Source organism: Myripristis murdjan, chromosome 17, assembly GCF_902150065.1.
Source record: "Myripristis murdjan chromosome 17, fMyrMur1.1, whole genome shotgun sequence".
NCBI lineage: Eukaryota > Metazoa > Chordata > Actinopteri > Holocentriformes > Holocentridae > Myripristis > Myripristis murdjan.
The window spans coordinates 20,584,597-20,608,188 of record NC_043996.1 but is presented as its reverse complement, the minus strand read 5'-3'; the positions used below and the strand labels follow the sequence as shown (position 1 = coordinate 20,608,188).

General features: G+C 40.7%; 1 protein-coding gene across 1 annotated transcript in view; it reads left to right on the top strand.

The window, feature by feature from the left end:
• Positions 1-23,592, top strand: part of cdh2 (cadherin 2, type 1, N-cadherin (neuronal)) — a 60,336-nt gene that overhangs the window by 23,099 nt on the left and 13,645 nt on the right. The window contains exons 3-8 of the mRNA XM_030074469.1: positions 15,797-16,017; positions 19,203-19,370; positions 20,239-20,394; positions 21,269-21,413; positions 21,779-21,951; positions 23,040-23,177. Coding sequence (XP_029930329.1) covers positions 15,797-16,017; positions 19,203-19,370; positions 20,239-20,394; positions 21,269-21,413; positions 21,779-21,951; positions 23,040-23,177 — 1,001 coding nt within the window. The remainder of the gene's footprint in view (positions 1-15,796; positions 16,018-19,202; positions 19,371-20,238; positions 20,395-21,268; positions 21,414-21,778; positions 21,952-23,039; positions 23,178-23,592) is intronic.

The following is a 23,592-nucleotide window of genomic DNA, read 5'->3' as shown; positions in this document are numbered from 1 at the left end:
CAACTGTTGCCACGACTCATTATCCACATGTATTATGATACTGCATTGCTACATACTGCTCGACATAATTACACGTGTTGTTCTTGGATTTCTTTATCTTTATGTGTTTGTGGTGTGTGACACAGAATTTGCTCTTAAGCAAAACCATAATTGTCTTGTGCATGTTGCACCAATGCTTACATGTTTATTTTTCAATCTACATCTTTAAAAAGATAAAATGTGGCCCATTTCACTTGCATGTTGGAATGAAAAAGCCTTTTTGAAATGATCAAATTGTTCGTGCAGTTTCAATGAGCAATAGCTTGCTGCTCACACTGCATTATGTGAAGGCGAGCCTCACTCCTCCAATGCAGTATGTCAATTTGGTGGGTTGGATTGTGTCAAATTGCTTTTGGTCAGAAGTAAAAAGAAGTCATGCATATGAAAGTGAGCAGCTCTAATGGAAAGATGTGTGTCTCTTACAAATTGATGCTGCATTGAGCCTTTGAGGCTCAACTTCTGCATCAAAGACAAAAACAGCAAAAGGGACCTACAACAACTCTGATTGGTACATGAGATCTCCATGTCACTTTACACTAGCCTTCCCTCTGACTCTGGATAGATGATTTGAGTTCTCAAAGCCTACAAACTGTCTGGATCATAAACAGCTTTTATATGAGATTTCTTTATTTGTCTGCTGCATCAGGCAATCAGTGCAATTATGCAAGTCTGTGCTATCATTTTGAAAAAAAAAAAAAAAAGAGTAATTTAGCCTTGAGATAACCAACATTAATTGCTTTGCACAGATGGGTGTTATACTACTCTCCATACCACAGCTCCCTATCCCTTCACCCCCTCCTTTCCATTCCACTCAGCTGATCTCCTCTCAGCACTAACTGTGTGTGGGGGAGGGTCAAGCAGGTCAAAGTAGGTTAGCAGAGAGATGCATATATCTCAGTTGTAGCTTGATGTCCTCAGGAACCAGCACCATACAAAGGGCGATATTCAGTTGACACATTAAGACATTGTTTGTACACATGCACCAACTGCAGTTTTCTTGGCCAATTATGATTTGTTTTTAAAGTCTCGCCTGCTGATTCTGATATTCTTTCTTTCAAAGGGCTGCAGTTGACAGCATTCACAAATGTTTTTTATAAGTTTGCTTAAATAGAAAATTCAGTTGTATCTTCATAATAAAGCATGGATGATTAAATAACTTTTACAATTTTACTTTCTCATTTCTCGTTATGATGTGTGCTGTTGTGTATGTGCAACTTGAACCACTGTGTGGCACGTGTAAATTTGACTGGCACAGAATCGGATATATCTGAGACTAGCTGATTAAGCTTAAAATCGTCTGATTCCGGTCACTGGCCGATCGATCGGTAGTAGGCCTACATCTCTAATCATTTGTAAATTCTTACAAATGCATGCTTTCCTCTCTATTTGCTTACTTCAAATATTGCGGCTCATAACAAGCTGTCATGTGTCTGAAAAGCTGTGTATGTGTTGAATTTGAAAGCTTTTGAGAGGAACATTGTGCTTGCCTTTAATCTTCCTTCAGTGTATTTTTCCTCTTTTTCTTTAAGCACGGGCTAATTGTGTTTCAAGCAGAATTTGACACGTATTGATTCAAATGTGCAGTGGTAAATGTGCGCACCCTGTGTATTGGCAGCTGCCCTAATCCTTCTCTTTGAAAAAGCCTCTCTTCCTTGGCATCATTGTTTTGAGGACTGTTCTTTTCTGTTTTCTGTTTCTGCCTGCCTTTCAGAGTCTGTAGGTTTCTAAACTCAGGGCCTCTACAACCTTTAGTTTATCTGTCTGCTGTTTTGGTGTGCTTTCCTAGGAGTTTTGAAGAGAGATTTTCCAGTGTCCTGCAATGTGTGGCAAGATAGTAAAGAGACTCAGGGTTGTTGTTAGCTTTAGGCTACAAGCACTGTTCTGCCCACCACAATGAGGTTTTTTTTTTTTTTTTTTTCATTGAAAGTGTATTTAAATTCCTCCTTATTTTTAAATTTCTTATTTTGATCAAATATTATTTGGGTGAAATTTAAAAGTCCATTCCTCCATTCCATGTGATTTTAACTGACTACCACATCAATGTCCCTTTTGTTGATTTATATAGGTGCACATAAGCAGTGAGGCAGAATGCATTAGTTTTTCTTTGTGTGTGTGTGTGTGTGTGTGTGTGTGTGTGTGTGTGTGTGTGTGTGTGTGTGTGTGTGTGTGTGTACACACTTGATGTTTCCACATGTGAAAATGCCTTATAAATCAGGCTTCCCTTTGAGAGAGAACTATCTGCGATCTTACAGTATAATTGTGTTCTCCAGAGGCTGTCAGCCTCACCTTCCTTTGTCTGCGGCTTTGTTTCCCAGCCAAAGAGGATCCACGTGTATCCTTGTCTCTTCTCCCCATGCCTCGACTTCTCCCAAGGAAGAGGCAGAGTGCAGGAATTCCATTAAGCTTTACTCTCAAGAAATCAGCACGAACATGCAACTCGGCTTTGCGCACAGTGACATAATGGCGCAGGGACTGGTACCATGCCCCCATTTATTTTCTGTGGCTTTTATAATACATGTTATAAATGAGTGCATCACCACATAAAAATTAAACGCATCCCCTCTGAGGGTGGTGAATTGGTCTTTTTTTATAGACACTGCATGTTGTGTAAATCGGTCATTTTTTGCACCTGGCCTAAATGAATACTCTGTTTTGTTTTAGCATGGAGACGTACTGAAGCAAAGTGTGTGTGTGTGTGTGTGTGTGTGTGTGTGGAAAGAAGGCAAATGGAACCTGTGTGTTTGTGTGTGTGGTTAGTTTTGTAATTGGATGCAGCGGACCGTATCAGTCTTTACCTGTGCTAGTGATTTGCATGGGTTTGATTGACAACAGAGCTATGCAAAGAAGGCACAAGTATTATTCCCTGTGAAAGTACAGCTGCTGCACAAACCATGCCTTTTTCATTAGCTGTCAATCTATACTTAATTAGTATTGAGTCATTATGCCTGGAAATTGAACAGCATTTGAAGGAGGGTAATATACAGAAGTGCAATTGAAAAATAGTTGTTTGGCCTAACTTATAAAGGAATATTAAATATAGAACTGTATTTGCCTCTCTTTTTATTGTTGTTTTTAGTTACTTTTCTCTGTCATTATTTCAGAGGCTATTTATTTAGATTGTACAATGTTAATACTCGATTAAGTATCAGGTGACTAGGACCGATTCTAATTACTTTTTTGTTAACTAGTATACCATCTTTTCCATTAGTTGAGTAATTTAACAGCCATTTCTATTTCTTTCTTTTTCTTTTTCTTTTTTTTTTTTTTTTGTGTTGAACTAAATTCCTATCTGAATACAACTTAGTTGGTGAATAAACAAGCTCTTGCCATTTCTGAAAGTGCATACACGTCTTAAGTGCATTTTGAAATATTCAGCAGTGGATAACACCATCACCTGCTAACATTACAAAACTCAATAAAGAATGAAAAATGGACTTACAGTGCTGACTTGCTGTCTTGAAAAAAAGTTGAGATAGAGCCCTAGGATGTTTTCATTTTAGATGTTTGTGTATACTGAATGTGCCTAGTGTGCATAGTGGTGAGCCACTCTACAAAATTCTACAGACTGCTCTATTATTGGGTTTCTGATTTAAAAAAAAAAAAAAAAAAAGAAAGAAAGAAAGAAAGAAAGAAAAAAAAAAACGGACAAGCTTAAAATGATGGTGGCTTGAGTTTTTTGTGACAAACCTTCTTTCCCTCCATGACTTGCATGGGTTGATCCAAGTGTTGCCATTTTGCTCCAAACAATGCAATACATCAGCACACAGCACACTAATTGACACATTTCTGAAATAGGCACAGTCAGTGACATTAATGTGTTGTTACAGGTGACTAAAAGTAGACATTCAGCAAGATTCAGCAGTTAGTTTCTTATTTGGTACACCTCCAAACCCAAAGATTAGCCAGGCCAGACACTGAATATTTATAGACTTTGACATTGGACTATCCAAGTAAAGTGTGATGATTATTTTTGCGTATAGTTGTCATATTCAGAATGAGTATTATTTTATGTACTTCCAATGTAATAGGCTGCCTAGACATCCAGACTGTGTATATGACTCGTGAAAGAGATGGTGTGAACTAGTGCATGTAAATTGGCGTATTCATATTATTCTGTCACAATATATTTGACATCACATGATTTTTGCGCTGTCGTGTAACTATGAGTGTTTGTGCTGGGTGGGTGGGACATTCAGGAATTTATTCAGCACTAAGTTTAGAATTAAAGCTGAGATGTGCTTTTCTTTAAAATAAAATATTAGTGAGGCAATCAAGGTGCTTATATTCACATTATATCACTAGCAGGTACCGTAAAGTGTTGCCTGTGGTGCATAAAAATTTGCGGGGCGTGTCACATCTGTATGATTACAGACCACCTACCTCTGTCACGCATGGTAGTTATTATTTGTGGTGGCCTGAGCTGGCTCCTCGTGGCATTTAATGAACCCCATGTCGAGCAGCAGCACAGGAGGTTAGACAATTTGTCAGAATTTAATCATGTCCTAATATACAGCCGTGTTAATTTTATCAGAATTGATAACGTACAAATAGCTTCCTCACTGGTTGAGCTCCTGGGAAATGTCTTTGTCTTTTTGCACTTTCATTTGAACACAGTTTGTCCAGTGTAAATCAAAGTACTAATGAACTGTGTGGTTTGTTTTCTCCCATTAAAGGTTCCGTCTCTGTCCGTGAACCATATTTGGGGCACATTCCAAAGTTGAATTTAACACATGCAAAGAAAAATTGTCCCCATAATTAAATCTTTATTAATTTGCATTCCTTGATCCAACTTTCCATCGCCATTATCACCACTTCCATGGTGAAATGTCAACATTTATCACAGGCTTTTTATAGAATTTGAGTATTCAAAGTTTTTTTTTTTTTTTTTTTTAAATCATTTAAATTTAATTCTTTATAAAAGTTGTAAATCCTCTGTCAGTTCTCGACATGAATGATGAAACAACCACTTTCATTTAATTCTCAGAACTGAACAGACATTTACAGTAAAATGACTCTAGAAAATGGTCCCTCGTCACCCGATCTGAATTTGTAGTGTGATGGCTTAAAATGCCTACAGGCATCTTCAGAGTTGCTGGCATAGCTGAACATCCGTGTCCACAATGCTATGCAGAAATCCTCAACACGCTGCTGGAAGGTTATTTTAATTAGATGGTGACGTGAAAGATGATGATGTGCATCATATCTGGCAGAGCCAAAAGATGCCTCCCCCATTATTTACTGGGAGAATACCTCACTGTGTTTGACAGTAGCAATTTTTTTCATATCATGATGTTTTCTCCGTATCTTAAGAATGATTTAATCTCTGTAATCTCTGGGCGCAGTTTGTTCATAGCACTATGCTTGTATCATCATAGATGAGTTCATACATGCAAAATTCCTGCTACATCTTCCCTCAGCAGTTCATTGCAACATCTGAGTGTGGTGCATGGTGAGAAACCTGCTGTAGTCTTTACTGCCAGATATTTTACTCTCATGTATTTCATATCAATTGATAATTACTGGAGTGCATATATCATAAATTAGTGTCTTATTTGGTCACCAAGGACATTTACAATTCTGCTGTTAAATTTTATTTAGATTGGATCATTGAGTTGACAGGGCCTAATGTAATTTACACCAAGGTAGCTATGGATTTAAGTGAAATATTGATGAATTCTGGTATTCTAAGTTATAAAAAAGATACAGTTACATTGACAACAATTGGCTGAGCACATAACTGAGCTTAACACACTTATGTTAGTTCAGGTAACCTGCTTTGATTCATTCAAAGTGAACATGAAATATAAAAATAAATTAATAAATGAAAATACAGATTGTAGCACATGTAGCAGGCCAAGCAAGCAGAGGAGACAAAATCAAGGACACCACGCTCAAATAAGGTCTGTTTAATTTGCTTTCTCAAGATGTGATGGAAACAGGTTAGGCAAGTAATTACTGTCTAACATAGGATGCCATACATTTATTTTTCTGGCTAGACAGAGAGGTAAGCGTGTTGACTTTGGCCTGTCTAAGCTGTGTAGAAACTAGCAGCTGTTTTTGCACATGTAAACAAATTCTTTGATGCTTTGCTGTTTGATGTTTTCATGTAAAGGTGTCATACAACTTGGTCCAAATGAGATGGCTTAATGGCTTAATTATCCAGCTTGAACACAAAAAACTGCCAAACCAGTGCAGCAGTATATCTCTTTGGCACCAGTGTGAGAAATTAAAAAGTCAACATTACCCACAGAGAAGCAGTTTCACCTCAGCCAAAAGTTTGTTTCCCGTTTGTTAGTGGTAGGCCATACCGCTGGCCAGCAGTATTTGATGGATAGGACTTATTAAGGCATGAATCACTTAAAAAAAAGTGATTAGAATATGAGAAACTGTCATCATTGTTAATGTCAAATACTCTATTTTGCTATTTAGATATTAATCCAACATGTTCTTGTGAAGAGAGCTGTGTTTCTGTTTCTGACATGTAGTGATGTAAAGGATAGTCAGGATTGCTGTGAGCAGTAAGGCAGAGACAGGTGTCATTCCGCTGTTGAGATAAAAAGTCTTACAAGACCCCATGAGCATGCCTACAGAGGATACCTCATCACTGGTCATTGGCTCTCTCTTTTCCTTTGCTTTATATGATGGTATTTTGACAGAAATGATCAAGGGGATGAACTAAATAGCTTTGAGGCTGTGGTTTGGAGATCAAAAGGGCCTTTAATGCCTCATTACAGGTTGCAGTCAGGCAGTTTAGTGCCCAGCCCTCGTGATCCAGCCTTCTCAGAAAATATCCTCTGTTTGGCACCAAAGGCCTTGAGTTCATAGTAATCAGCTGATAAGGCTATTAGCTATTGCCTTTTCTTTCATGTTTTTCTTACCTCTTGGAGTTCTGTTGAGGGTAATATTAGTGGCCATACCTGTGGAAACAGTCAAACACCAGAGAATAGCATGTGAGAGGGCGATGACATCTTCTTTTTTGCACAAATTGCTAGCCACCATGCCACCACCAAACTATAGCTTTTAGAGCATGTTACACTTTCTCACTCTCTACATTTAAGTAAACTGTAGTCCTTCTTTTGATTCATTACTGTTCAACATTGATGGCACTGAAACTGTACTTCAAGGTGATGCCATGTATTATAATACGTAAAAAAGATGTAAAATGTGGTTTTCATACTGAAAAATCAAGCAGCTGTGTGTAACTGTACAGAATGCTCAAACTTTATATTGTGTCTTTGTTTTCATGGCGTAAGATGTACAACTGAAGTTGTTCAAACTTTGATGTTTCATATTCATGGTTATTTCTTGTTCCACCAGAACCCCAGAGATGGGTTAGCTTTGTGTCCAATTGGAAATGCCTGAGAGGAAATTGTACTGTAACAGTACCATGTCAGAGTAGAGATGGATGCAGGAGGCAGTGAAGCATTTCCCAAAACGTGTATTACTGCACTGTGTGGTCACCAGAAAATGGCCTCTGTAATACACAGTACAGTAAAAGTGATGCATGTGGACACATAAAATGGCTTATTATTCACAGTCTGATTTTGAAAAGGCATCTCAGTGTCTCAACCTGCCTGTGGCCTTCAACCTCACTCAGATTGCTTTTCTGTGCCCCCCACCCTCTTTTGTTCTCATTCCTCTGTGTCTCCACCCCTTGCTACTTCTCTCCCTCAATCATGAAAGCCAGTGCAGGTTTAGCAGGGTGAGTAGTACCAGCAGTTATGAGGTGAATGAGGGGATAGAGAGCAATTAAAAACCTATGACCTTTATAAGAGGGTAGGGAGAGGTTAAAGGACAGCTGTTATGGACATGAACTTCAGCACCCCATTTCTAATAATGTTGAGGGGTTTGGCCTCCTGGGCGTTGCCCACAGTAGGCAAAGCCTAGCTACACTGGTCTTACATGTCGACACTTAGCTATCACTTAGCCCCCTCAGAGTCTACAGTAAAAATTACCACTTTCATTCTTCAGAAAAATGCATCCATTATCTCTCTTTGATCTTGAAGTTAAAAGGACATTGAAACATACTGTTAGGTGGCTATTTCTGGCAATCTCTCCCATAAAGCTGTCGGCCATGGTCATTGTAGCTATTTGAATTACCAGCATATTAATGTGATGCTCTTGATAATGAGCTTCACCTGAATGCATTTGCAGAGCTTTGCTGAAAGGCATCATAAAGAGTAAGAGTATTTGACATCCTGGTAATGTGGTCAGTTTAATACCCCACTAAAGCCTCTGTATCAAGCCTCTCGTCTCGATAGCTCACAGAACAAAATCCCAGTAGCTATGCGCTGATAACTGCAGAAGGATGTAGCTTAGCCTTATCAGCTCTTGGCTTCAGTGACACAGTAATCCACACAATGCTAGGCTGTCATTGCACTGGAAAACACAGAATCATTTAATTTACCCAACAAAGGCCCTAGACTTAGTCTGACATCCCCCTGTGCTCCCCCTTCACTATTAACCCATAGAGATAGCTAATTTAAGAAGGCCAAGTATTACTTACTCAAAAGACCACAACGGTTGTCATGCATTCATTCTTATCATAGAAAGCTGTTCTACCACCAGAATATGAGCCTCTTACTGAGCACCAGTTCAGGAAGATGGCCAATTGCTACCAGCTAGCAGTAACCCAGCGGCTAACCATTGCTCAGTCTGAACACAGAACCTTTGTACGCTAATAGGGAGAAGCTTTGGCCCTCCAAAAGGAAATGGAGGTGACTCCAGGCCTAGTGGGGAGTCAGTCTGCTTACCTTGTTATTATCCTTTGAATACAATGGCTGTCAAACAGGCTTTCTGCACCCTGGGAGAGCAAATGGTGCTGTGCTAATGTGATAGGAATTCTAGTGTAAAAAGAAAAAGAACAGACCAAAATCACATTTATAGTGGAATGTTGTTTCTCTTCACCGAAGGAGCCAGATTGCTAGTTTGTAAGGATATATTTACACCATGATGTCTGCACTGCTCATGTTTTCACTGTGCATTCCAGTGTGGGTAGGTGTGATAAGGGATGGTGGTATCAATACATTTTTGGGAGCCTCTTCATACCTCTATAATTGAAGCAGCAGTTTCAAGAAAAAAAAAACAATATGCATAAACTACCAAGCTGAGTACTAGGGGAATTGGTCACTGCAATCAGGCTAAGAAAATGAGCCAGCTGTCTGTTAAGTATGTTCATGCTCTGATGCAATTCCTCTTTAGTTTTCTTAATTGCCAGAGACACTGAACAGGGTACAAATACTGCATGTTACTTTCATGCAAATCCCTTACATATTTTAGGCCCAGCTATAAATGCATAGAATTCTTTGCTTGCTTGAAGTGCAGCGCATTAGTAAAGTGCCTTCAAGGGCTTAGTCTGGCAAAAGGCAGCATCACCATTCCCAGATCCAAGCTTCAGCTACAAACAGTTTACTTTCTCTGAAGAATCCCCTCTTTACCGAAAACAAGACTATAACTGCCTCATCCCGATCTCGGCATTTTGGCGTGAATGAAAAGGTCTTTGATTCAATCTAGAAATGGAACACAGCATCACCTCAGGTGCCAGGATTGCCCCTGTATCAGCTTTGCTTATTTTATCTAAATTGCTGGATGAAGCTTTTTCTATCTCAGATTTACTGATTTAACTTTTACCCCTTTTCCTCCAGAGGAAATGTCCCTGGAACAAAGGGACTTGTTTGAGCAACCAAGAATCCTTACCCTTGCTAGCAGTGGTAAACAGTCATGAACAAAACAGTGGCTTAGGCATCCTCTGTGTTTACTACAAGCAGAATGATTGGATAGCTCCTTTTTTTCCATTACATTCACTGTTATTAGGGTGTGGTGGAAATGCAAACATACAATACCTTAAGGTGCTTACAGAATTATTTTCTAAAAGCAAAAACCTTGAAATTTGGCCCCAAACTGTTTTGTTTGTTTGTTTGTTTTTTGTTGTTTAAACAGCGGACACTGCATTTCCTCATAGATCTACCACGGCTCCACCATTGCGCATCCACACTTGCCTCACAAAAGCTGAAATGCAGAATACGTTCTCCATATAGCAGCATGCCCCTAGACAACAGAGCCACCGTCAGATTCAGAACCCCTAGGAAGTGTATCGTTATCAGAGACAGGAGACGTTTGCTGCTCCAAAATATCAGGCTGTGTGTCAGCATGTGTAACTGACAGGAACGTAACCCCGACGCCTAATACAAGCTACCATTATTATATTGTCCGTTCTCACCAGAACATGATGCCCACTGAGAAACAGAAGAAAGCGCTTCAGGGCAAGAAACACCACTAAGAGTCCCAGATATTATATGTGGGGCCGCTGCAGACTCTTGTTCCAGAGACCTCTCAGTTACCGTCTCTAGTATATTTTGCCATTTCCTGACAAACTCGCATCTGTAGTCACTACCTTCCAGGATAGGAAGAAGCTTTGAATACCATTGAATGATTTCTGCTGAAACAAAATGTGTGGTGTATGACACAACAGATTTTTTTTTTTTTTTTTAATGGTTTGTATTTTATAAATATTGGAGAAAGCAGGACCGCATTTTGATTACTTCAGGATCAGAGTGACAAAAAGATTATTTCCCATAAGAGGACTTGGACCAGAAAAACTTGCATATATTGCACTTTAAAAGTACATGAATTTATTCAAAATTGCAGTATTCAGAACAAGTCTCTGATTGGTATTTTTAGCTGGATAATGTGAAAGTAAAGAATGTGATTAGTTATACAATGGCTTTTGTTTACATATTACCAGTTTAGGTTGTGGACAATTTATTCATACTATGAGCATAAAAAAAATATGGTTGGAAAGAATAACATATTCATGCACAGTTATGGGAAGTTGCACCTATCCTATTTTAATAGCATTAGTACATTGTGCTTTTAGCATTTTGTGCAATAATTGGGCAATTATGGAATATGCTGTGAAGGTTATTTTTGTGGTTAGGCACAAAGTCTGCATGCTGTTAGAGAATGCTGACCTTAATTTAGCACGTTCCCTCCAATTTTGAACAGGATTAGAATTTCATATCACAGCAATTTGAATTGTGGTACCAGAGTGCAACCTCCACTGGGGCTTAACAGGATCTTATAAACAGTGGTGCTGGCATGGATGTCTCACACAGCCCATTCAGATGGAGCCTCTGCTTCATATTGCATTGTCTCATCACTAGTGCAGGCCACTGTACACAACCTGGTCACATGCATTTGTGAATAATGCATTTTGTCAGGGGTGTTGTACCATTTGCCCGAGGGGATTGCCAATGGGGTATTTGCCTGGGTCTGCATTTCTCCCTGGCTTCTGATGAAACACCTATGCTGAGTATTTCTCAACTGTCAGTGACCTCACTTTCTAGAGATGAATGATGGTATATATTAGAATGATCTCACAAGTGGGGGGTCTTTAGTCTTGTCACATTTACAGCGTATTAGAGGGACTCTCAGCATGCACACTTACCGGCAGTGTATTGGCAGGCAGGCATAAAAGCTCAAAGTGTGGAACATTTTCTTTTGCCTCTGTACAATCACAGAAGTACTCTTTATGTGTTTCCACATTCCATGTTCCAAATTAAATCTCTCTCTCTCTCTCTCTCTCTCTCTCTCTCTCTCTCCCCTCTCTCTATTTCGCTCTCTCTCTTTCTCTCTCTCTCTCTCTCTTTGTGGCTGTCTGAGTTAGAGTTATCACGTGATGGAGCAGACAATGGAGAGGCACTTTGGCACTTGTGAGAGGTTAGCCTGGGTTTTTGTGTTGCTTGTCAGTGAGGGGGGCTTCTAAGCTGTGAATAGGATCATTGAGTCGGAGGTAATTTTGGGCCCCGGTGCAGGGCATTAGTTGGACCGGCCTTTCTGCTGACAGGCCTGTTTTTCTCCCCCCTCCTGCCTCCCTTTTTTTTTCTTTTTCTTTTTTTTTTTTTTTTTTTTTTTTTTTTAACTCCCAACAGTCCCCCTGTGCTGCATCGGCGTTTCTGTCCAATGCAAAGGCCTTTATCTTTGTGTCCATGACGACATGTCTGATAGGGTGTGGCGGCCAAGATCTCTTTTACCCCTTTACCTTGGAGAGCCAATACATCTAGATATAGATAACTTTCTGCAGCCAGATTTTAAGCAATGCCATACTATACATTGCTGCCGTTTTATAACCCACCGGAGTGTGTGTGATAAATGAATAGACACATGCTAGACATCCCTATTCATTATCATTGGAAATAGTGCTGCCTGCTGGGAGTTTATGCAGCAATTGCCATGGGGGCTGACTGCTGAAGGGCCTCCCAGAGGTGCTCCAATGGACAAATCTCAGACACTGCTAAAGAGCCTGAGCTGCTCAACAAGAGGCTTGGGCTACAAAGACTCACAGGGGAAACGCTGCAGTCAAGTGCACCACTGCTCTTACACACACGTTCGCAAAGATGTGCAGTCAAATGTGCCAATAGAACAGAGGATAGAAACACATGGGCTGCACCCTAGGGGGCCAGGAAGGGGGAATGTCTTTGAAGCCAAGTTTCAACAGAGAGGGGGAATGTTGCAGTAGTAGCCCAGTAGCCAGACCCATCGCACACTAATGCATCTAGTGGTGGTCAAAGCAAGACTTAGTTTTAATTGATCACATGAGTTATATATCAGTATATCATCTTTTAACCCTGTCCCCCACTTTCCTCTGTTTTGGTAATTTCTCCCAAAAATATTCTGTTTTCTCACACACATATCTAATCCAGTAGGTGTTTTGTCTGTCTTTTGTTACCATATAAGATGGCTAATCAAATTCATACATCACTCTTCATTTTTCTCAGACTACCTGACAATCCATGTCAAACATCAAATTAAAAAAAAAAAAAAAAAAATGACAACAGAGAAAACAGATGAAAACAGACTTTGGATCTTAGATGTGGGATATTTTTATTTCATTTTTTGTACAAATTTTATGTGCATGGTACTGCCTGGCTGCCAATTTGACACAGGGCAAATATATGAGAAAACTCTGATATGAAAGCTGATATGAAGAGTAGGCCTTGGCTGTGGTTCTGTATTTTAAATAGAGGTGTTTAATTATTATTATTTAGTTTTTGTATATTTTGTAGCATAGTATTTTTTGCAGCTATTATGAGTTTGAAAGTCAATAAAATCATTTCACTTTCACATACTTGAAATTTTTCTATTCATGTGTGGCATACTATTTATATAGGAGCAGGGATACATTGACAATCAGAAATTTGACAATGGCCAAAAAGATCTCCCTTTTTCCCCAATGTAATGTTGACAGGTATATGTATATCACCGCCTCCTTCATTTACTGCTCATTAAGCAGTGCTTATACTTACACCTCCAGGCATTTTTTTCCTCAAATAAAATGCAGTCAGATAATACACACATGCACACAAATTTGCATGACAATACTGTGGATGATTTTTCACCTCATTAAGGGATAGTGTGAGTGAAATCCCCTCACCTTCAACACTGGAAAGCTTCTCAGATCTACAGACTGCCTTCTGCTGTATTGAGAGCTGAGCTATTTTGACAGTCCCTTACTCTGTATTCTACCTCTGTCTGAGTATCTGCTGACTTGGGCTAGGTGATTGCCTGAAGGCTTTGAATTTACAGGCGGCTGGCTTGAAGGCAAAACCTTCAGAGAGTGAAGGTCATCTATCTGATGTCGGCTTGGCCAGGTTCAAACAGACAAAGAAAAAAAAATAATTGGTCAACGGTGATTGAACAAAAGCAGCCTGGAAGCAGCTGGTCAATATCAAGTGTGCTCCAGTGTAGAAGAAAGATCCTGTCATCTCATATCTTCATTAATGAAAAGTCATGGTTCTCCTTCAGTGCTGCCTCACTTTAGGCAAACCCCTTTGTTTGCAGTCAGTATTTAGATGAATGGAATTATTGAGGTAAAATGGACCAATGTTGAGTTCTTGCTTGAAAATGGTTTGTTTAAATTGTTCGGCATGGAGTAATGGAATGCAGCCTGGGTCCTTGCAGATTTGTTCCTCTCTGTTTGGGTTTTGATAAAATGGGGCAAGATTGTGTTTTCATTCATCACGATGAATGCATTTTGTACACGCTGCATGTCCATTTTTAAAAACTCATACACATAAAAACTCAACACCTCATATTTTTCTCTCTCTCCCCTCTTGCTCTCCTCCTCTCCCCCACTTGTATTTTACTATTCTGTTTTTGAAAACATCTTAGTTTGTATGGGACACCTGCTTGCTAAAGACAAGCATTTGTGTTTTCCACTCTTTTCTTTCACCATATTCACATATCAATAATAGGTTTTTGTGAGGAGGAAGATTTCCCATCCTTTTCCTGCTGGGTCGCTTTCAGCCAATCTGCCTTTCTTTGCCCAATGAAAAAACAGGAACAGGTACATTTTGTCAGTGTGGTGGCCGGATGCATCCTAGCTGATTCATCCTAGCTGCCTTTAACAGCGGGCTTGCCTGCTGTTAAAGGCAGCAAGACAAGTGTTAAATTCACCCGTCATCACTGAGAGACTTGTTAGCAGAAAGTTATGGTACATTTTGGTGTGTTTGTGCATGTGCATGTATGTGTCTCCTCCACTAAATTGGGCCTGGGGTTAAACTTTTGAGTTCCTTTAGACCCCAGGCTGAACAACTGCACCCTTTCCTCAGACCCAAAGGAGCTCAGTGTGCTCTGACTTTAGATGATACTAGGAAGACATTGCTGTGTCCCTAAGGTAGCAGCAGAAAGGAAGATTAGGTACCCTCCCTCAAGGCTTTTGTTAAGTAATTCCACATCTGCTTTAATAATTCAAAGCGGCACCAGCAGAACCTCTACAGAAGCGATATATCTTAACTTTGTGATCGCTATGGCCTGGAGGAACTTCACCATTCCCCTTATGCTGTTTTGTGTGCTATAAACATGAGGGTGGGCTGCCGGGGAAATGTATACACACAAAAGGATCAGACAATGAAGCTCTTAGATGTCGAGGTGTGTGTGTGTGTGTGTGTGTGTGCGCGCACGCGCGCGCGCACGTGTGCGCATGCATGCATGCGCATGTGTGTGCGCGCGCGTGCGTGTGTGTGTAGCTATGCAGGCCCTGCTGTACTGTCACTCACCTGTAACGTGAACCAGTGTTTTACCACTGCCACTGAGGCACCATGGGATCTTGTGCTCGAGCTCCCATGAGCCCCCTGTCTGCGGTGTGTTTATGTGTGTGACTTTCTATGTGTGTTGTGTGTCTACATCTTGATGAAATAAACATCACACGCACACACACTCTTCTGCCTCCTGAGGAGCTGAAGAGAGATAGCCATCCACGGAAGGCATCCCTGCATGTTATCGAGGGACAAAGCTAGCATGCAATGACCTAAGCTTCAGAGAAGACAGATCTAGCAGTATGAAATGTATTTATATGTATTTTCTGTAACCTGGACAGTGCATTTAGGCACAGACCAATTTATACATCAGGTTTTAAAGGTAATGTTTTGGTATTTTAGTTATTTTCCTGTAACAGCCCTTAAGGGGCACATTTCCCTTTTTTCTTTATAGTTTTCTCTCTCTCTCTCCAACTCTCTCTCCTCCACTGCACCTGTTTTGAGCAATACCTTTGGGGCACAGCTTGAAGTGAATAATGTATGAGCGAGAGGAAGAATCAGAAAAACCTTTGTGGACCCTCTTTCTGTCTGTCTGGCTGGCTGTTTGTCTGTCTGTCTGTCTCCCAACTCCTTTGTTTCCATATGTAGTTTTTTTTTGTCTTTTTTTTCTGTGCTGCTTTTTTGCTAATCCCCTCATCCTAAATCTGTCTTTGTCTTTGCAGTGAGATTTGTGGACTGTGGACGAGGTGGTCTGGTGCGGTTTGAATGCAGCAACCCTTCTGACTTCCGGATAGAGGCGGACGGAGTAGTTTATGCTGCCAGGAGTCTACATCTCTCAACGCTGCCAGCATCGCCGTTGGTGATCAAAGCCAGGGACTCCACCACTCAACAACAATGGGAGACCCAAGTCAGGCTGACACCGCCTACAAACTCCGGCCAGCAGGTTCGTAACCTTGACTGCTACTGTAACATTTTTGACTTGTTTATCAATTGTCTGACCGATGTTACTGCTGTAGAAAGGTGGAATAATCAATTCTGCCCTCGCATCAAATACCTTCTGCTTATTAGCCACACTGCACATTCACAGATGACTTGTTCTCTAAATTATAGCAGGTGTTCCGAGAGACTGGATGGATGCTTGCTAATTAAAACTTAATGTGTCAATTTACTATGAGCACAAACATATACTCAACACGGTCAGTGGGTAGCAAGAGCAGATGCAAAATAGCTCCTCATAAAGCTGATTTCAGCGAGCTTGCCTTGTAATGGTGAGGTTATTGCCTTATCATCCAAAAGGGGAAGCACCTCTTCCAGTGCTTCGGAGGATGGGAAGCATCTGTCTCAGCTTCAGAGTGCCATTTCAACCATTCCACTGGACGCGTTGTGCAGTCAACTGCAATTAGTTAGAATGACCATGTGCTCATGTGTCAACATTGAGGTTGGCTGTGGATCAGAGGAAGTGCACTAATAAAGCGATGCACATGTCCCACCCTCCTGCTTTGTCACCAGGAAATGAAAAGTAACTATAATGGCTGTGCTATTGTTGGGGTTTTAACTTCGGTGACAGTGGATTATGTGATCCTGCTCAATTAGATAATATCTGTTGGTTTAAACTTGCTAGGAACACACACGCATGCGCACGCACGCACGCACACACACACACACACACACACACACACACACACACACACACTCCTCTCTTTTTCTCTCTTCCTGCCCCCTCCCCATTCTCCCACCTCCCCTTCCCCTCTCTGTCCACTCTTCACTCTGATCCTGTTCATAAGTGAGCCTTTTTGTGCGTATTATAGTACTCATTAAAATCGTTGTAAAATCTTAGATTATGGGCCCTCTCATGTCTTAATGAATGTCCTTAAACACAACAACTTGTTTTACAAAAGCCACTGGTGATGTTTGTTTTACTTAAAGAAATGTACTTGTCAAATTAATGACACAAGTGGCCAGATAATCTGAGGAAAGATGGCTGCTGTATTTTATGTAGGTGCAGATTAAAAGTTAATGCTGACAGTTATGTCTAGTTACTGTCAATGCTGTGGGCGTAGTGGTCTGCTGGGCTGAAATTAAACTTCTAGCTGGGAATGATTTAACAGGGCTTTTCATAGCACATTGGCCACTGACACTCATTTACTATAGGGACTCCTGCAGGTATGTGAATTTAATGATACCATTAGTCACTGTTGTCATGCAGCCAAAGAGAAATACATACTTGTCCTAAACAGATAAACATAGGCTTGCTACAGTGTTTTTGAACAAAAGTCAAAACCTCACATTGGTAAGTGTATTCATGTGTAGAAAAGCTATTATTTGACTGTATCATCATCATGCTGTACTTTGTATGTGTATCTGCAGACAACAGATGTCTTTGCCTTGATTTGTTTGTTATGAAATCAGGGATTGGCTTTCCCCTATCTTGCAAGTTTATGAGGTCAGGAGCGGCTATCTCTCTCCCAGCACAATTATTGTCATGAATCATCACGCATCTCTTAATCACATCAGCGATTACATTTTTTTTATTAGTGCTGTGAATGCATCAGCCCCAGGGAAACATTTTAATCAATGACAACCAAACAATATCCTCATTAGTATGGGAGTGTCCTCCCATACCACCACCAGCTCTATCAGAATTTCAACTTTGCTGTGGTCTTATAGAAGGAAACATTTCAGAATCTGAAAGAGGGATTTTTTAAAAAAATCATTTTTAAAAGATCTAATATATAAATACATTATCCATCCCACTCACTCTCACAGACACTCATGCTAGGCTATCACTCAGTTTAACAATCTCTTGGATTCTGAAGTAGTCTCCTTGTCAGAAGATGGAGGGGGTTAGGAGAGCGTAGATGGGTGTAGACCTCCAGCACTCCCGAGATAGATGTGTGTTGGGCTGAACAAACCCACCATGCCATTCATCATTCCAGACACAGGTCACAAATAATTACAGCTCTCACTTGCGCCCATTTTAATAGGGTAATAGATATTTCTGAAGCATACTCTACATCGCTATCTGTCCGCTTGCCTCTCTGCATTTCAAATGTGTGAAAGCAGTCTAATCGGATTTCAAACATGATTAGTGGAAGCACTCCGACAGCTCCCCAGATGTTAGAGTAGGGGGAGTGCAGGATATGGGTCATGCTGCAAGGTGGCTAAGTGGTAATTAATTTCTATGTTTGCGCAGGAAACTTTTCAGTACTTTTTAGGACTTGGCTACTTTCTAACCAAATCAGCAGTCAATAATTACAGGCGACAGAAGGGAAGAGACTTCAATGGGTGTGACTATTCCACTGAAATTCCAGCTGTCATTCATTGACATTGACAGCTTTTACATATTGTTTTTCTGTTTTCTCTTCCTTCCTGCCTTGTTTTGTTCAAGGTTATTTTAACTTTCTCTGGCACTACTTCAGTCTTCTCAGTCTCTGGAGCAGCATAAGCAATTTGAGCCATCTGTGTGTTTAGTGTCTGGCTTGCAGGTACCATCCTCCTTTGTTTCAAATCTCATTCATTACAGCCGAAGGAGGATGGCAGATCCATTATGGAAGCCGGCGTGTCTGTGTGGCTGCATTTTATCAGGACATAAGAAGAGGTCTGCCCTTTAATGCAAACCAGTGCTCGTGATGAGGCGGCTGGTATAGTGGCCACACTAAAGCCTTTCAAACACTTGCTTAAACGCATATCATCACTTGTATTACTGGAGATATTTTGAGCTACAAACAAAGTCACAAAAGAGTGGAGTCTTTGAATGAACACACACTTCAAATAGGTATTAAATTACATTTAGAGAGTTTATTATTTTGTGCAGAAAATAGCTGTCTGTCTCCTTTTATCACCATGTCAAATTCCCTTTGTACTGTATATACAACATAGGAAGGGTCATTGATCAACCTACCATGCTTTTCATTTTAGTTAGGCAATGAATTGCAATCACTGCAATTAATTTGTTCTAACTCAGTCAGCACGCTAGGGCTTCTCGGGGGTTTACTCGTGGAATTGTGAGGTGTTTTAGGAAAAAAAAAAAAAAAAAAAAAAAAACATCCACCACATGGCATATATTACGCATTTACTGTGTGGGTAACAGCTACCCAGTCCCTAAACTGATATCATTTGCTTTGCCAGGTCCAGGAAGAGGCTGCCCCTCCAGTCATGTCCAAGGATTTGAAGGAAATCGTGTTTCCATCGCGGCGCACGGACGGCCAGCTCATACGCATGAAGAGAGACTGGGTCATCCCCCCAATCAATGTCCCAGAGAACTCACGAGGCCCATTCCCACAGGAACTTGTCCGGGTAAGATGCAGTGCACACACGCGCACACACATACACTCACACACTGCTCACGACTTCAAAGAAAATGCTTTTTGGCTTGATATGACAACCTTGGAGCTCCCCGTTGCCCCCAGCTCCCACATGCTGGACCACAGACATCAGAATTGTGCCTTCCACAAAATGCTCCATATTTACCACACTTTGCTAAAGGTCAGGATTCTTTTTCTGCTGCATTATTGTTTATCTTTTCTTTCCGGGGGCAGTCGGTACCAGTGTAACCTGGTATTATTTAGAGGCAGAGATATATCTAAAGTATTCACTAGTGCAGTGTTTCCCAGGTTGCCTTTTGAGATATTATACTCCTTTTATCATGGCTCAAGGACACACTCTGCCCCATTCATTTTGCCACCATTCCCTGGTCATGGCAGGGTGTGGGTGGCAGACAGAGGGTAAGCAATCGCTCTCATGTCAGTTAAGAAGTAGATGCTTTTTTTCAGCATAAACTTCCTGCCTGACTGAGTGCTATGTCCTGTATATACCATTTGTATGTATTAGATTTAATCCAGCCATATTAGGGGGGATGTTACTGGGCTTTATTGGATGATATCAGGATGAAGAAATAGTCTGTTTGCTCAGCACAGATCCAGAGTATCACAGAGTAGCACAGAGGGTCTTGGCTCACATTGTGCAAAGGATAGACAGCTTAACCAAGATAAAACTGCTGAAATACTACTACTACGCACACATGCACACACACACACACACACACACACACACACACACACACACACACACACACTCCTTTACTCATACAACTACCACAACCAATTTTTCGGCACTATTGTGTTACATTGTTGTAGTACTAAGTCTAAATTCTGCTTATCCACAGATCCGATCAGACCATGACAAAAATCGCTCCCTAAGATACAGTGTGACTGGCCCTGGTGCTGATCAGCCCCCTACCGGCATCTTCATCATCAACCCAATATCTGGAGAGCTGTCTGTCAACAAGCCCCTGGATCGAGAGCACATCTCCAGCTTCCATGTGAGTCTGACACAATAGGAAAAACATTCCCCTGGTTTGGAAAAGTGTCGAGGGGAACTCCGTTTTAATAATGACTGTATTTTGCAAATGGTTTTCCCAGCTTGGTTTATCAAGACAAATCTGTTCTCTCTGTCCATGCTGCACAGTCCTGCCAGTTGGCATGTGCTCAAGGATCATGTGTAGCCTAAACAGCCCCCTCAGACTCAATAAAGACTGGGGCGTGATGGGGGTCTCCCAGGAAATCTGACTTATCCGTCTGAGAATTTAAAGGATTCAGTTTGCGGCTTTTGAGTGAATTGAGTGTGTGTTAAATACATTAAGATAACCTCCGGGTCCTTCAAGGGTGGCTATATTTATTAACTGTTTTTTCCCCTAGCAAATTACACTGGCCCTGAATCTGTATAATATTTAGCCTTCAATTCTGTTCATTCATGTGCTTTAATGTCTCCAGGAATCTTAAAAGACATTAACCAAGGCAATTCACATAACTATATTATTGATTTCAGTGTGATAATCTTGGGCATGTTGTTGACTAACAATAATACCAAGGTTACGATAGGAATCTGACGCTGAAATCAATATTTGTCTTTTGTTATGGGGAAGGTGTGTGCTTTACAAAAGCAGAGCTACATCCCTGCATCCTGTCACTCTGCTCTCAGTAAAGAGTATGCTGGAAACTATTTGGTTTTCTTCATACAGTTTTAAGTGTTAATTAGCAATTTAGTATGTGATTTGCCCCAATATATTTTCTTAATGTATTATTTTCTCTGTCTGCACACAGAGAAATAATGGCTTATGTGTTTTCAAATGCCAGATTTTCTTTAATAGGACTATAATCTAAATGTGTTTGTATTTGTGTTCTTTTTTCCCCCAGCTGAGAGCTCATGCAGTGGACCTAAACGGCAACCAGGTAGAAAACCCTATTGACATTGTGATCAATGTGATCGACATGAACGACAACAGGCCAGAGTTCATTCATCAGATCTGGAATGGCACCGTCCCTGAGGGCTCCAAGCCGGGTAAGATCCCAGACTGGCCGGGCCCAGAGTCACGTTTTATAAGCGGGGGATCAGCTGCAGTCTGCTGCAGTACAGTTACCAGATCAAACAGTATTGATGGCATTTCTTGGGTGGCCACTGTGTTAACTGAGCTGTTGTTATGTATTGATGCAATCTATACCACTTCAACATCAGAAGAAAGTACATTAGATGTATAATACTGCACAAAGCTTTTAATCTGGTTGAGTTTTATTGTGACCTGATTGCCAATTAGCAGCATTGTAGCTTCAGCTAACTGACAAAAACAAAGAGATAAAAACGTGTCTTTTTTTTTTTTTTTAAATGGTTAAATGGAGTTATTTTATATCTCATCTGTCATCCTCCAGGAACGTTTGTTATGACGGTTACGTCTGTTGACAAAGATGACCCCAAAACAGCTAATGGGATGCTGCGTTACAAGATCCTGTCTCAGAATCCCGAGAGTCCAAGCTCCAATATGTTCACCATCAACAATAAGACAGGAGGCATCATTACAGTGGCAGCAGGCTTGGACCGAGAGGTGTCTTTTTTCTTTCTTTTTGCCTTTCTTTCTGCCATACTGTCTGGATTGCTGTTCTTTCTTTTAATTTGCTCTTATGTCTGTTTTTTGTTTTGTCACACACTCTCATTAGAACGCCATCCATTACATTGATTCATTTTCTTCTTCCCTTCGCTGCTTGTTGCAATTCTTTGTATATATCAATATATCACACTCTATGTTTTCATAAATGAGCAGTGCCTCTTTAAAATATGAAGACAAAATAGAGTGCTGGTATTTTTTGCTAAAATCCAGACTGGCTGAAAACTAATGAACCAAGCTGAATGATGCTGATTACCAACTCTAAATGAGCAGCAGAAAAGGACTCGGCCACTTTACATTTATTTACTCTTACATGGAGGTTACCCCCATGTAAGAGTAAATAAGTGTGCATCATTGAGCAGCTAAATGATTCTCTTCCCTCATTTTGTCTTTCACTGCATGTCCTTCTGTTAAACAGAAGCTTTACTCCTGTTATCTTTTTTCTCTTTCCAGCGCTAAAAATGGTAGCAATCTTTCATTTAATTGCATGGCATAGCTGTCTCAGATTTTTTTTTTTTTTTTTTTTTTTTTAAAGAAAAGAACGAAATAAATATATAAAGCCGGAGCCAGTTGGTGCAATTCTAGTGAGGGCAATCTGGCTAGGTGGCTGCTCAATCACTTCCGCCCTGGGGCCGCTGTTTTATGTCCGCCAGTTGCCACCGTGAAAGTAATTTGCCCGATTCTCATTACCTAGCAACTGGTCCGTCACCTGAGTGGCTTTTAATGTGAAAGGAGTCATTTGTTAGCTTCATGATGGTGTGCATAGTAGAGGTGTGAATTTCACACTTGTATTCAGAAACTCACATCCCCCCCATAGGGAATAAATGGGAACATATTATTTTGAAAGCCACCATTAGTCATCACAATTAGGAAGCTTGCCAGTTCTGATTTGAATCATGTTAGGCCAATGCGATCATGCTGATATACATACATATTCATATTATCCAGACGTGACTAGGTGATTGTCATTGCTACAAGGCAATTGAAAAGTGTTTTAATTCTGTTTCTCTTTCTGCTCTCCTCCACAGAAAGTGCCTCAGTACACACTGATCATCCAGGCCACTGACATGGAAGGTAACCCCATGTACGGCCTCTCCAACACAGCCACTGCTGTCATCAAAGTCACTGACATAAATGACAATCCACCAGAGTTCACTGCTGAGACGGTAAGCAACTAACTGATATCTGAGGCCTCAACACGATAAGCACTAGGAAGACCATTACCACTCCAGTGTGGCTATATGTTCTCAACCATCATTTCTGCTCACTTACACAGTTCTGCCTGCCTAGCATTTTTGAAGTCGCACAGATATACAAGTTGCCAGCCGTGTGTAAGCTGTAATATTCCCTCCAAATGTTGACACATGCAACCACTGGGGTGGCAAATCTACCAGAGTGGAGGAGGCACTTAGTGCACTTGTGAATCACTGAAATGTCTAAAGCTACTGTTGTGCTATCAGGGGAGGAATGGGAGTGAGATGACCATGACGACATGATAAGTTGCTATAGTTGTCTATTTACCTGGGATAGGCCTTGCTGGTCTCTGAAGCAGGGCACAGTGTATTTTCTGCTGCCGCAGCA